This window comes from Corvus kubaryi, unplaced genomic scaffold (assembly GCF_017639235.1).
Source record: "Corvus kubaryi isolate FWS band 111438036 unplaced genomic scaffold, C.kubaryi_AGA036_p1.0 split1-65, whole genome shotgun sequence".
In the NCBI taxonomy this organism is placed as follows: Eukaryota; Metazoa; Chordata; class Aves; order Passeriformes; family Corvidae; genus Corvus; species Corvus kubaryi.
In genome coordinates, this window is record NW_024582080.1 from 5,258,050 (window position 1) to 5,273,229 (window position 15,180).

Genomic DNA, 15,180 nt, shown 5'->3' on the forward strand with positions numbered 1-15,180 from the left:
AGATGTTTTTCAGATTTGGGTTTATTTCTCATTATCCTACTCTGATTTGATTGGCAATAAATTCAACTAATTTCCCCAAGTCGAGTCTGCTTTGTCTGTGACAGTAACTGGTGAGTGATCTCTCCCTGCCCTTATCTCAACCCACAAGCCTTTTGATATATTTTCTGACCCCTGACCAGCTGAGCAGGGGAGTGATGGAGTGGCTTTGGGTGGCAACTTGATACATCCAGAGTCAGTGCACTCTATGTTTCTTTTTATGACATTAAATGCCTTATTGTCCTAAACTGCTAATTTTTTTATTCAAACCAGAGTAAAGAAAATCAGGATGAAAAGTAGCAGTCTTGGAAGCGAAGTTAAAAGACCACCCTCCTGAACAGCAGGTGCATAATTTCATCTGAGAAAACGTATTTAAGGTATGAACACAGTTTCCATTCTTTTAATTCCAGTGTACAAGAGCAGAAGAATTTATACAGCGCTCCAGAACCAGAATTGTAGGTTATTTCAATACTTGGCCTCATGGAAAATGTAGCTAAGGCACACAGGGATATACATATAACAGGAATAAAGACCATTTACAAAGAATACCACTAAACCATGAATTTGCTATATTCATATTGCCCTGCTTTATAATTTAAAATTTTATTTACAATAAATTTATTCATTTAGAAAATTAAAATTCAATATGGATCAAGATGATTAAAAAGAAAGGTGTTCCTCATAGTCCTGTTAATAAAGCCCTTCTAATTTTAAAAAAAATCCAAACAACAAATCAAATAATTGAGAACCCTGAACTTATTAAACAGTTTTTGATATTTGCAGGAGAGAAAGAGGATTCAGAAAAGTAGTAGAACTGGGGCAGCCCTTTGTTGCTGTTGTAGATATATTTTTATAGGTAAGACAGGTATAACTGAGTATCAGATACAGTTTGACATAAAGAGAAAGAATAATCTAATAAATAAGGGGGAATGAGGAAAGGACTCATTAAGTGCATCACTTCCCTTATTCCACTCCTCAAATGAACCTTATGTTTAGCACTCTTTCTACATTACCTCCTTTCTTTGATCCCCAAAATATTTTATTCTTCTATTTGTCTACTTTCTTTTTCACTTTCAGTATTATTGTTCTTGATATCTATAGCCCATTAAATAAAATATGAGAAAATAATGCACATACACCAAAAACATTTTAATCCAACATATAAGTTACATCTCATCAAGCAGCCATTTGCTTAAAATTTTTTTCAATATGTCCTTGAGTTAGGATCACATCCTCTTGTATTATGCATTTGTACAATCATATAGCACAATTAATTACAGATCTCTTTTTAGAATATAATCTAATTATAGAAGAAATGCATTGACCTATTCAAGAATAATTTTTTTTCTACTTACAGTTCAACTAACTCCAGAAATGTTCTGTACATTTTCAATTAAACATTATGAATGTTCTTACTCGCTGGGTAGGCCACACACTTGGGAAGAATTAGTCTTAATCTCAACTTCTAAAACCTACATTACATTAGCTCTTCATTTTTAAACAGATCTAGTTATTGCTTTGTTATCTATTACAGATTCAGCTCATTAATGAATTTAACATATATTTTATTCTTATGTGGGGACACATACACACATAACCTTGCTTAAATTAGAATAAAGCATTTTTTTCTTCTGCTTTGCCAGAAAATAAAAACATACAGGGATTTTTTTCCAAGCTTATTTCAAACCAAGTATTTCTTTTTCTATTTCCCTTACTTTACAATGCTTCAATGCCAAGTACATCCTGAAAAAGAGACTTAAAAAATATATATATATATTCCACGTGAGCCAGTATACAACCAGCTTTTCTGTCTTTCAAATATGTTGGCAATTTTAGTATTATTTAATTATTTTTTTCAGTTAACTAATGTTTAACTGAACTATCTAATGCAATAAGAAATATCTAGAATAATTAATAGAAGAATATTCTAGAATGGAAAATAAGCCATGTGCTCTGCATAAGCACCTATTTTATCACTTTACTCATACAGAAAAGTCAGCTTACCTTATCCCTAGACACTGCTTTCTAGCAGGCTTTGGTTACAAATAATCCTACGGGGAAACACCATACCAGTTCTTCAGCATTACCTTTTCAGATTTGTTACCCCCAAATGTTTAGGCCACACATTTTTCTGGAGAAGTTTAGCTGTCCTGTGTTGCCTCTAGAACAGGAGGCTGCCCTGACAAGCAAGTAGCAAGAGATCTTTGCAAAAATAACTATAGTTGAGCTAGCTTTGAGCAAGGAGTCACCATCCCTGGAGGCATTTAAAAGATGTGCAGATGTGGCATTTAGGGGCGTGGTTTAGTGGTGGACTTGACAGTCCTAGGTTAATGGTTGGACTCCATGATCTTTGAGATCTTTTCCATCTTAAAGGATTCTATGATTCTAAGTCAGCATGGGTACTGACAGACTCCTAGGTAGTCCTTTTCAGGCTTCCAGTGGAAGCATTAATCTAACATCTGTGAAGGCTTTTCAAGTTAGAGATGTCTTCCATAGTATCAGAGGAGAGACTACATGGGTCCGAGCTTAAAATTCTCTTGGGGTGTCCCCAGTCACTGTTGCAACTGTAATATGGCCACAAAACACCTGATCATAGCTCTGTGACTTTCTGACCATGTGTAATTAATTTTTGAATGTTATGAAATATGAATTCAAATGACACACACTTTGAGAATGTAATCAACATTGCACTCTCAAGTAAAAGCATATTGATTTCTTTCAGAAGTTGGAAGAACTGTCATAAAACTACCCTTAAAGACTGTAGAGTGATTTGAATTTATTATTTAATCATATCAGTTTTATGCCAGTTCAGACGGGATTCTCATCAGATCAATACAATTTACATATTGTACCATAAACTATTTTTAGAAAAATAGTAACTTTTTCAAAGAAGCAGGGGCAAAGTGTAGAAAAAATTATAGAACATTCCCACAAAAAAAGGGGAAAATATTGTAAGATTAATTTTTTTTTTAACTTGGTTAAAAGAGGCTTACCAAACTGTTGTTTCCACCTGACTGTCATGCAGCTGTCGATTGTCTAACTGGGCAAAGAGAGGAAAAAGAACCTGGATCCCTCCAATGGAATGAATTGCGCTGTGAATGGAGTGGGTTACAATAGCTTTCACGTCCTAAATATATAAAATAAAGGAAAAACCACAATTAATCTCAATTTTAAAGGACAGTTAAAAATAAAATTTGGAGCTCTTTAACCCCAAATTCAATGCAGACTATTTTTAAACTTTGCTTCATTACTTTGTTTCATTCTATTACAATATTTCAATTATAATCACTGTATTTAAAGGCAAACATTAAACAGAAAATTTTCAGTATCATGGAAAACTATGCCTCATGGTATGCTCTATGTTTCTCATGGAACACTTTTTTTTCTTGCTTTAAAAAGTGAGCAAAGAAAGAACATTTTAAGTGAAAGTTATATTACAAGCTGACAGAACACAAAATAACAACCTCTGTACACTATCACACAAATCCTGTGATGTTCAGCTAACAGTAATCACAGAACATCAACTTAGCAGCACAAACCTGAAGCATGAGAGCATGGGGGGAGTGTACAAAAATGGAAGGATTCTCCTTTGGTGAGGATTCAAGGCATAGCTGAGCATCGGTGGCCTTCGCATTATAGGTAAAAGCGATGCTACTTGCGAGTTTCCCATCATACAGGACTTGTTTATGGTGCTCAGCCAGATGAATGTCACTCTCTGATTTAAATTTGAATGTGCTCTGAAAAAAAACGGAAGTTTTACAAGGTAATTAATTTAGACAAATTCCCTGACACAAAATGTGCAAAAACTACATTGGACTTGAGAAGGAATAAACAAACTACTAAACTTTGCTTGCATTTACAAGTAGCCTAATGCTACTGAACAATGAGATAGATTTTCTTATTTACTCTATACCACATCATTACATCAGTGCAATATTTGGTATTTTATGTATTATCTCTCCTTTTTGCATCACTGTTTACAAGTTTCAGAAGTAACTATCTTAAAAAAAAAGTCACACTAAGTATCCATAAATATGTTAAAATAAAAATTAAGCATGAAACACATTAAAAATAAAGAACAAATTAAATGCCTTATATTTTAGTTTATATAAACTCACTCAAATTAGAATATAAAATGCTATGCCATGTTGACTAAAGGAACAGGTTTTTTTGAACAGTATTAAAAACCATGCTTCATTAACAGTCAGGAGTATATATAAACAAGCTACTTATACTAAAAAGAATTCCAAAATAAATCATAAATGCCATATTTCACAGTAATTATTCTCAAATTCTGAGCTCTTGTAAGAAAGACTGAAGAATTTAATTGTTATTTTTAAACATATCATGATTCATATCTGATCTAAAACTAAGTTTTCTGGCAAATCAATAAGGCATGAGAAAATAGATTTCTGTCTTTCTGCAAAGCATTGTCAGATTTACTTATAATATAACTATTGCATACAACAATCATTTAACAGTGGCAAAAAGACATCTAGTAGTAACACAGTACAGTGCTGTACTGATACAAGGAAAACAAATTTGTTAGAAATGACCACAATTTAATGAAGATATCTATCCATCTATCTATAAAATGTTATTTCTAAAATATTTACTCAGTTTTAAATAATTTATTTCTGAGGTTATATATTAATTATTTCCCTTGCTCTCACTGCATATAGTGATCATAATTCTCTTTATCCCTTTGGTCCTACCAAATCTCCCCTTTCCCCCCCCAGTATGAAATCCTGTATCATGAAACTACTGAAAGTACCATAACTGGGGTTTTTGCTATCCATGTTAGAATTAACACAGGAAACTTATCAGCTCTTTCCAAACAAATCAGAGGTTCCTACCATTTATGTAACCCCATAAACCCCATGCAGCCTTTTCAGAGCTCTCAGGGCTGCTAGAAACCCTGAAAAAATTCTCTTGATTACAGCCAAACAATGGGAAAGTGCATCTGCTCAAGTGACTGACACATGGCAATATAAGGTCTGCTGACTAGCACCCCTTTGTATGTGGGTCATAAGCTGAACAGACTGGCCACGTGACTGGAGCTGCTGCAGAACCCTTGGAGCACATCTGTTGGCCAGCACTGTCCCAACTTTGGTGATGCCCGGCAGAAGGGAGGCTGCAATGCTGAAAAGGTACAAGACAAAGCTACCGTAACAGAAAGCACAACCAGGAAGGGCAAATGCATGTGAATGGCAAGTCTGTGGTTCCACCTCCATTGGACAATGTAGGATAATATCTTTAGCTGCACTAGGAGGGGTGTTGCAAACAGATGGAGGAAGGTGTTGCTTCCCCTCTACTTAGCATTGGTGAGGCCACACCTGGAGTTCTGGGCTACCACGGGGAGCCATGGACTTACTGGAGAGAGTGCAACGAATGGCCACTAAAACATGAAGGGACTGAAGCATCTCTCGCATGAGGAAAGGCTGAGAGAGTTGGGACTCTTCGGCCTGCAGAAAAGAAGCAGCAGAGGGGATCTCATATATAAATAACAGAAGGGAGGTTAAAAAGAAGATAGAGTCAGACTCTTCTCAGTGGTGCCCAGTGGCAGGATACAAGTCAATGAGCAAAACTGGAACACAAGAGTCTCCCTCTGAACATCAGAAAACACTTTTTCACTGTGAAGGTGCCCAGCAAGGTGATAGAGTCTCTATCTTGGGGCATATTAAAACACTGTCAGGACATAGTCCTGGGCAACTGGCTCTAGGCAACCCTTTTTGAGCAGGGAGGTTGAACCAGAGGACTTCCAGCTTCCAGTTGCTTCCTGCATCTTCAACCACTGTGTGATTCTGTGATTTGCATTTGGGTAAGGAGTCTGTTTTGTAGGGAAACTCCCAGTGATCCCCACTTAATGACTGTTCATATTGCAAAGCTGTTCGGAAGCAAAGAGACTTCTTTTAGGCTGAAACTCAAATGTCCTGCAATTGGTGGTATTCATTCAGCCCAAAGGATCAGACTACAGCCAATCCAAAGTAAAAACACCAATATAACACACTGTGACTATTCACTCCTCAACTAAATGTTTTAATCTAGAATTGTGTTCCTATTGTGCTACACTACTTTCTGAAATAGAAATTCCCAAAGAAGGAATATTATGCTTAGAACTTGAGAGCTGGCTTTCTGTTGATATGGCTGCCTACATGTCACTTATCGGGAAATGACTGCTACAGATTAGAGATTTGTCCTGAGGAAGGTGACATGTATTTCACCCCAGAGGGCATTTTAACTATACATAGAAACCTCTGTGCACTTTCTGCAGAGGAAAAATAATTTAGTGATTTCATTGATTTCCAAAGACATCTACATGATGTATGTACTGTATTTTAACATTTTACCACATGAAAACACTTATTACCCTGAAACTCTTTCATGCCTCTCAGCTTTTTCAGATTCCAAAACTCATAAATTTTTTCCACTATTCAGTTTTTCATAACTTTGCTGTTTAAATATGTCAAAGTGCTTCAACACAAAATCTTATCGTTTCATTACCATGAAATTTTGCAATGTTCTAAACTGCTTAAGTTAAATCAGTTTTATACACAAATTTTGGCATTAATCTACCTCCTAGTTGTCAGTGTTTAATATTCCGCAAGAAATTATCAGAGATCACTATTTGAAAGTCAGACACAAATAAGTTACGAATCAACATAATACTGTCTCACACTTTTTGGGCAAAAAACAAGAATTAAAGGAACATTCTGCCATTAAAGCCTAACAAAAGCAATCATGAATTGGAAATTCTGGTTTCCTACTCAAAAGATTATTATAACAGAATGGAAAGAGACGCTACAAATTCTGATATATGATACTCCTTTATTACTAACATTGATCCACAGAAAGAGAAAAGAAATTTAGTATATGCACACTGTTCTGGGGACTTGGGAAAAGACATCCACAGCAGGGTAGTAGAGGCTGCTGTGCATATAAGCTCAAGTTACTGGTCACTAAAGAATGCAACTCTGAGGTCTGGCAAACAGTGTGAGGGCATCAAGAGAGAAAAACAGAGCGTTGGATTTAACATATTCTATATAAGGTTATATATATATATATATATATACAGGATCCATACAAAATATGTTTGTTGCTCCCACAGGAATAGGAAGGAACAGAGAGACATGAGAATTACTCCAGCACTGTGTTCTTCAGTAAATCTGTACTTGATCAGGAACACTGTTTAAATACCAGCAGCTCTCCCCCTTCCTTCAGCAGCAAGACTGTGGCTTTTTGATTTACTATTCACTACATTTTTCCCCTGTAGGTTCAGCATCATACATAAAATATTATCTTGTACTATATAATCGGTTTAAGCAAATTTAAATTTTCAATGCTATTTTCTGTGTGAGTGTGCAGGCATGAGTGTATTCTTACTACAACCTTCTTATGTGACAAAAAGATTGATATTGCAGCACTGATCAAGAGCAAACTCAGATGCAGCAACATATGGAATAATCTGGTAACTTGCTTTGAAATGCCTATGGGGTGGTTAAGAGGAGTGGCACAGATTTGACAGGGCTATTAGAACAGGGCTTTGAGAAACATCCTTTTATAAACAGCACCAAACAATGCTATCAGATGCATCTCTTCCTCTCACATTACCTCCCTTGCCCCTCCATTCTGTTTATCAGCCCCTCAGGATCCCAGCAGACAGCTTTTCCTCTCTGCTGCCTGGGAACGAGGGCGGGCAGCAGAGAAAGCACAGTGAGACCAAGGATGCTGCTCTCATTTCCTTTTTCTTTCTTCAATCTCTAATAACTGAAAGGGTCCATGGAGTAGGTAAAAGTCCTGTTCAGCAATGGCAAGGCTCAAACTGAGCATGCTTTATTACAAATAAAACCTGGGAATGCAAATACTGAATCATAATATTTCTACTAAATAGAGTTTTAAATTTAAAGATAGATTATTAATTAATTAGGGAAGACATAATGGAGAAGAGACAAATCACATGGTTCTATTGCCAGTATATTTGCCTCTCTTCTCCTCTTAAAAATTTGATTATGAGTAATTTCTTTGCAATAGCCGCTAAGAGTATCAGTTTTTTAATATTGCTACTCACACAATGGAACTTTTTTTTTTAAAAAAGCCTTTTGCTGCAAGTGAAAATTTAGTATTTCAAACTAAAACTTCTATTTGCCTAACAAATTTTTATATTAGGGCATGCTGGTTATAACCAAATGCACTCACAAGAACATGCTGAGCAAGATCTGCTTCTATGTTACTACACTCTGTATAAGCATGTCATGTGCAATAAATAATATAAACAATACACATAAATATATAATTATTTGATGTGCATAATAAGTAAGATTTATTTTAATGACTTCTCTAGTCAATCCTAAAACCTGTTGCTTCTACCTGCACCACAGAACAGGCATGGGACAAAGTGCAACAGATTCATTTTTATTTGTAGATCAAGGGCTCCCTTTTCCTGAACATTGAGGCTTTGGTGTAATTTGCAACATAATATATATGTATATTCACAGATATGTGCAAACTGTCGTGCATGCTGGTAGATTTCTCTGTATTCCAAAGGTTTTAATAGCAGTCATTGTATCCTAGAGGCATTATGAATGACTGTGAGGGCAGCTGAATAAGAGGCAAAATCATAAGTCTCGTCTCATGAACAAAGTAGGTAGAGGAATAGTCTCTTCCCCTAAAGAATCAGATCCTCAGATATAATGGACCAAAGTATGAACTGTAAATCACAGGAACTGCCGTATGCTGTCATAGGCAAGAAAAAAGATCTGTATGAAGACATTTTCCAAAAATTCTCAACTATTTTGAATAATCCTTCTTTGGGAGGAAAAGTTTGGCACAACTGGAGTTCACAATTCATCTAGGGTCTTTTTAGGAAAAGTTGAACAGTTGATTTTCCCTGCTGGCTAACAGTACCAACAATTAGAATGAGCAGGACACGTAGTGAACTACTTAAGAAAAGTTTCTGAAAGGCCAGTTTGTATCATCAAGTTGGATAAGAGCAAGAACATGACCTCTAATATTCAGCAATACAAGCTATGTGTCAGTTGAGGCTCCCTCAGACTATTAAACACCATAATGAAGTATTCTGAACTGGTGGACCTTTGCACCAGCACAGAATTGGAAAGAATTTACAGAAGTAACCTTAAATGAGATATGAAACAGGCAGGCTTTGAGTGAAAGCTACGGTTGGTGCCCTGAAATCTCTAAATTGCAAGACATAACTTCTTTTTTGGTTGTGAGTAGACCTTGCATTGGAACAGGGTCAAAAAAAGTCTTCTGTTTTGCCTTAATTTTCTGGGGAATAAGAAAGTCAAAGAAATTAATGTTGTTATTTCTAGGGTACTGCTCTGGGAGCCTGTTCTTTTTAACTAGTATTAAATAGTAAAATATACTTCCTGATTTTTAGACAAGGAAGAAAACTCCTTCAGAGAGCAAGGGGGCAGTAACTGTGCTGTGTACATGACCCAAATCTAAAAACATGATACACAAAAGAAGAATTTCCCCGAAATATTAAATATATCTGACATTTTAAAAAATCACTAAGAAGCTACAGGTGTGCAGAAATGTAGTTTAAGGGAAGCCTATGAACCAAGCAGGGCAATTTGACAACTGTAATAGCGTTAGTGCAGCAACTACTGGAAATGTCATTTAGCATGAAAGCTCATATCCTTATCGACCCCTTCAACACTCAAAAAATATTACATAATTTTCACTTCTTGAAACACATGAAAGCCTTATTCCTATTTGATATGACTTCAGCATGCTTCTGCATACTGAAATCCAATAATTTATTGAATTCATAAAGGTTTAATACATTTATTATTAAGAAGTATAAGGCTACATTAACTTATTTCATATGACCAAAAAATATTTGCAGAAATATTTGTCCAAAAAAATACAGTATTAAGTTTGGAATAAAATACTCCTTGTTTGCACAGGTTATGGACTTTTCTTAACTGACTAAATAGTTTTAGTTTCAAGATAGATTTTAACCATCAACCACATTCAATAGACTTCCTCTTCTCCAAGTAATCCTGACATATACATGGTTATTTAAACTACATAGATACACACCATGAAAGATATTTTCAAATGTCCCTGCCATTCAAGTGCTAGCTCTAATCAAATGATTAAGAGTATGCTTTTTCAACACACAAACTTAATACTATTAGAATCTAAATGTTGATTTTTACTTGTGGCTTTTAAAATTTTTTATTTTCAGAGTAAAAGATATATATTGAAAAACTGAAAGTCTACTTCAGATGAAACCACAAATTTCAAAAATTAGAAAAAAGAAAGCTTGGGAATAACTCATGGTATAAATTGAAATTCAATATTGTTTACCTAGGCTTAGATTAATTTTCAAGTACTATCCACTAAGGAATTTCTGCAGATTTCTGCAATGTATCTGTGTTTTTTTTCTTGATGAAATAATACCATACACAGCCATTATAAGTCCTAATTTCTGACTAGAGATCCAAGCTTATGCATGCACCATTAATTAGTCCAATCTGTCCCCTCAATATTAGTGACAAAGCATGAGTAAAAAGCTCAACTTTTACTTCAACTGGACTGCCTGAAACCATGCATTTGTACAGAATTGGTTTATTCTGCCTTGTTGAATGTCAATCTGCCTTAACTCAGGTTTTTAAATACAAACAGTAGAGAAGAAAGTTACTTCTCTGGTATTCAGTGCACCAAATACGAAATTTTTCTAATCTGATTATGACCCGAAGTGATAAATTTCACATACAAACATGTTTCAGCTGTGCTTTGAACAAAACTTTCATCTTTCAAAAAGATGGTAAAAATTAGGGTTAGTTAGGATACTTGACAAAATAGTCTTATGTTGCTGAAAACAAATCACATGAAAAATATCTATGTGATCCTAAGAAGAATATCCACATGCATATATATCTTCCAACTATATCTATCAATCATTTTCTTTTTCCAGTTTTATGATTCTTAAGATCCGGTATTACCTTATATCCAGGTCCTAACTGATGTATTGCAAAAATCTGTGCTGGGTTGAGTGCTTCAGTGAATACATATACTGCTCCAAGCTGGCCACAGAACACTCTATTTGCATCAGCAGTCTCCGAAGATCCAAGAAAACATTTATCATAGCTCTGTATCAGAAAGAGGCAGTTAATAATGAAATAATATTAATGCACAGCTACTGAAGCCACAAATAAAGGGAGGCTGTAATTAAAAAGATAAACCAACCATTATCAATCTTTTATTACTTCCCTGTGGTGAACAACTTCATTTTGAATATAGTAGCATTAATTGTTTTAGAGGTCCATAAGAATGGCTGCTAGGATTTGTTTTCTATTAATTGGTCAACATACAACAGAGAAAATTAGAATAGTACATTCAAGTACAAAATAATCCCCCCTATTGCCTTCTAGGAATATGAAACACTTGAAGTTCCTTGTAATTGTACTCAGAACTCCTACTGCTAATACACAAGAACACATGCTGAAATGCGCTCTTCTTTCACTCTTCCGCAATAGAGGTAAACATCTCCAGCAGAAAAAAAAATTAAAAAAAAAAAGAAAGAAATACAGATTTTCTAATTTTAGCTGGTGCATGGTTTCTCTCTGACCACAGCCTATAATGGTTTGGTTTGACCTTAAATCCTCTTCTGCCTTCTATACTCACAAGAGGTTTTTTTGCATTCCTTCTTCCAAAAACTATCCCTCCCTTCTGCTGTTCTCTATCTGCCCACGACCGTTATATTTCAGATTAGAAATTATTTCTGTGGCTATTTTGCAAGGATTTGTTTAAGTTTTTCAGGTGCTTCCAAAAAACCTGTCTAGAACAAAGACCTGAGAAACCAGAAAACATGATACAGCACAAAAGGACAACAGGAGGAAGTTCAAGGATCTTTGAAGGTTATTCATTCAGCTTCCTTGAGTCAAATATACTTTATTGAATGGAAACACGGCTCTGATCTCACTTTCTGATCTGAATCAGCAAACCAGCAGAACCTGCATTAGGAAACCTGCTTTTTCATCTGGCTTGACTACTGAGTTTTACCTTAAGGAAAACTTCTGTCAGTCTAGAGAATGAAATCAAATATGGTAAGCTGGTACAACAACTGGTCTAGGTGGATAGGCTATTAACAAGGAAAAGGGGACTCAGGTGTAAGGAGAGACAAAGATCTAGAGGTCAGCTTTAAGAACAGGTGAGAAGAAGTAGCCAGGATTTTATCCTTGATTTATCTTCCTTTGATTTACCTATCTTAATTTTGTTTTCCTTAGAATTTCTATTTTTTAAGCAATGTTTTTGACAAAATTAAAAAACTTTTGGCAAAAAAACCCTACACTAAAATTGATTAATAAAGTTGTATGCACTAAGTACAGTGCAAAAGATGGGTTAATCAGACCCCTTTGACCCCTGGTAAACCTAATGGCAAAATTTTATAAAAATTTTCAGTTACTTTATTCCAGTCCTACTTAGCCTTGGAGGCTTTCCTTACACTCTTGCTATTACTGTCAGAAAGTGTTACGTCAATTAATGTTGAGCAATTGCCATTTTCAATGGTTATTTGAGGAATTTGTCTGAGCTACTGATACCACTTTTTTCCTAGTTGATACTTAAATATTCTGAGACTACATTCCTGCATATTATAAGGGTATTCTCCTGGATTCCTCTAGTAATCATTAATTTTATAACAGCTATTGTAGCTCTCAACCGATTCTGAGTTCTAATTATAGTTAAGTTCTAAGTTTGTTAGCCTGTAGTAATTTCCTGTTCTGTCTTTTTTCATTCTTCCCAGTTTACACTTTCTCATTTCTGGCACTTCATTCTTGATTTGGTGCTTCCATTATTTTTAATTGGAGGGGAGGGCTAACTCCTGATTTCCTGGTAATTTTATCCACTTCTGTTCCAGATGCCAAGTAATCTGTAAACCTGATTTATTAATTAATTTATTTATTTAGAAATCATCACCCAATACTCATAGTTCATCTGTTCTTCCTCCAACTATCTCACATTTCCACAGTTTTAAACCTGTCAGACACCAAGTTTGCTTGCCTATTTTTGTACATCCCTGGTAGTATGTCATTAACAACTCCAAGATGAAGTGCTTGACAGATCTACTTTACTTGGCCCAAAACCTCATATCTTATTTATATAAAAAAATTAAACTCTTGGAACTTATGGACCTTGTTATTTAAGGACTAAACTTTATCCTTAATAATCTTGATAGTTACAAGCCCTTTTTCAAATGCAGTACAAGTGCTACTGATCTTATCAAACTGTTGGCTTTTCATCACTTAAATAAACTTTTTTAGATCCTTCTACAGGTTCCTTATTCTACAATGGGAATGCAAAGTTCTGTGAAAGATGTCAAGACATCATCAATTCATCTTCATCCAACTATCTGAATAAAATCTTCCACCAAACTTCCATATCCCCATACTCTACACCTTGAAGAGAAGTTTTATGTTTCTTCTGTCACTTCCCATAACTGGAGAAAATTCCTAATCATACAATAGTCAAATATTGCTGCAATTGTCAAATTCTTCAATTTAACTTCTATCTCAAAGTTCATTTGATATAAATAATTAAGAACAGGTGTTCTTAATGTTCTCACCTGTTCTATAAGGCAAATGAAGCTGATCCTGACTGCTGAGTAGCTTGTGGCTGCACACATTTGATTATGTTACACCTAGCTATATTTACCTCTTGGAAGATAAGATAAATAAGTCCTTTATTACTAGCTACGGTATGTTGTAGCTAGAATGTAACAATAAATATTGGCATTGCTATTGTTTTTATATTTCATTACATAGCAATAATGAATTTGGAGACAAAAATGGCTCTATAAAAACAGTGTATCAGCAGCATTCAAATTAGAAATAGCTATACAAAGAAGTTTATAATCCCTTTCCCCTTTTTCATCCAAATTTGTATCTTCCCTCTAAAATTTGGGTGAAAAATACTGCAAATATTTAATACATGGAGGCTCAATAAAATGAAAATGTATCTCTTAAGACAACATATATTTGTGAAGAATGCAGATCTGAAGCTGTAATGCGTACATCTTATAATATCCTATATCTGCCTGGCCATGTTACAGAAATAGTTAAGAACCCAGTAACTTCATGGCCTTGTATTAATAAGAATGAATTATAAGAAATACAAGAAAAAATAATTAAAAATTAAAAAATAAATAAGCTTTTTTTTTTTTTTACTCCTACTGTTTTTGCCACCTCTATCTTTACTTCCATGTCTCCCAGGCTACATACGAAAATTGTAGACTGAGGTATTTTTCAGTTCTTGCTTGGGTACAAGAGGTGAATTTCAGATATTGTAAAAGCCCTCATAAAAATATTAGAGAATGGTAATGCAAAATCAGTCTGGGAAAAAATAAAATAAATTCCCAATCTCTACCAAGACAAAACCTATGCTTAAAAAAATTATATTCAATTAAGTCCCTTAATGTTAAACTCAATAATGTAAATGTAATGAATGTTTTACTAGTCTAGAAATATGTTTAATCATAATGCTTATTGTTTAGTAGTAGATTTGACACAGTGAGCAAATGAAAAATCTTGTCACTAAGCATACTTAGTGTTTTTAACTCTAAATCTTGATTATTTCACAATGTTCTTCTGTAAGAAAAGACTGAAAAGTCAGATGCACTTAGTCAACAATGCACAGCTCCTGACCTTTTCTGTTTTCACAGTTTTCGCAACTTGTACTTTTAAATCTCTCAGTGTAAACTACATAAATACTTAGGCCCAACATGGGATGTAAAGAAAGAAGAATGACTGGCTGACCTACGTAATGTTTTCTTTTCCACCAAACCTATTATGGTCAGGTATTTTCTTGTCATTTTGCAGGAGACTAAAGTTATATCCAGGTGTAGGGTATGAAGGTAGACGTTAACAAATAAGCTGGATAATTGCTCAAGATTTTTCAAGGGAATGCTTCTAACAACTCAAACTTTATATGAAACAAGAAAGTTCTAATAGAGTCAAAACAAGAGCTTCTCTTCCTAGATAAAGCAAAATAGTAAGAAGCCTATGTACACAGTCCCCCCTATTTCCCTCTTATGTATTTTATACATTTGCATTCATACAGCTTTCCTGATTTTCTCAAACTTTCTATTCTACTTCCTACTATTGATAAAACAGATTC

The 15,180-nt window shown here is 34.8% G+C and overlaps 1 protein-coding gene across 11 annotated transcripts in view; it reads right to left on the reverse strand.

Moving 5' to 3' along the window:
* Positions 1 to 15,180, reverse strand: part of NBEA (neurobeachin) — a 467,529-nt gene that overhangs the window by 349,552 nt on the left and 102,797 nt on the right. For all 11 annotated transcript variants that reach the window (XM_042014378.1, XM_042014387.1, XM_042014386.1 and 8 more), the window contains exons 8-10: positions 11,010 to 11,156; positions 3,576 to 3,773; positions 3,030 to 3,163 (exon numbers count right to left, since the gene is read on the reverse strand). In XM_042014378.1, the coding sequence (XP_041870312.1) occupies positions 3,030 to 3,163; positions 3,576 to 3,773; positions 11,010 to 11,156 (479 nt within the window). The remainder of the gene's footprint in view (positions 1 to 3,029; positions 3,164 to 3,575; positions 3,774 to 11,009; positions 11,157 to 15,180) is intronic.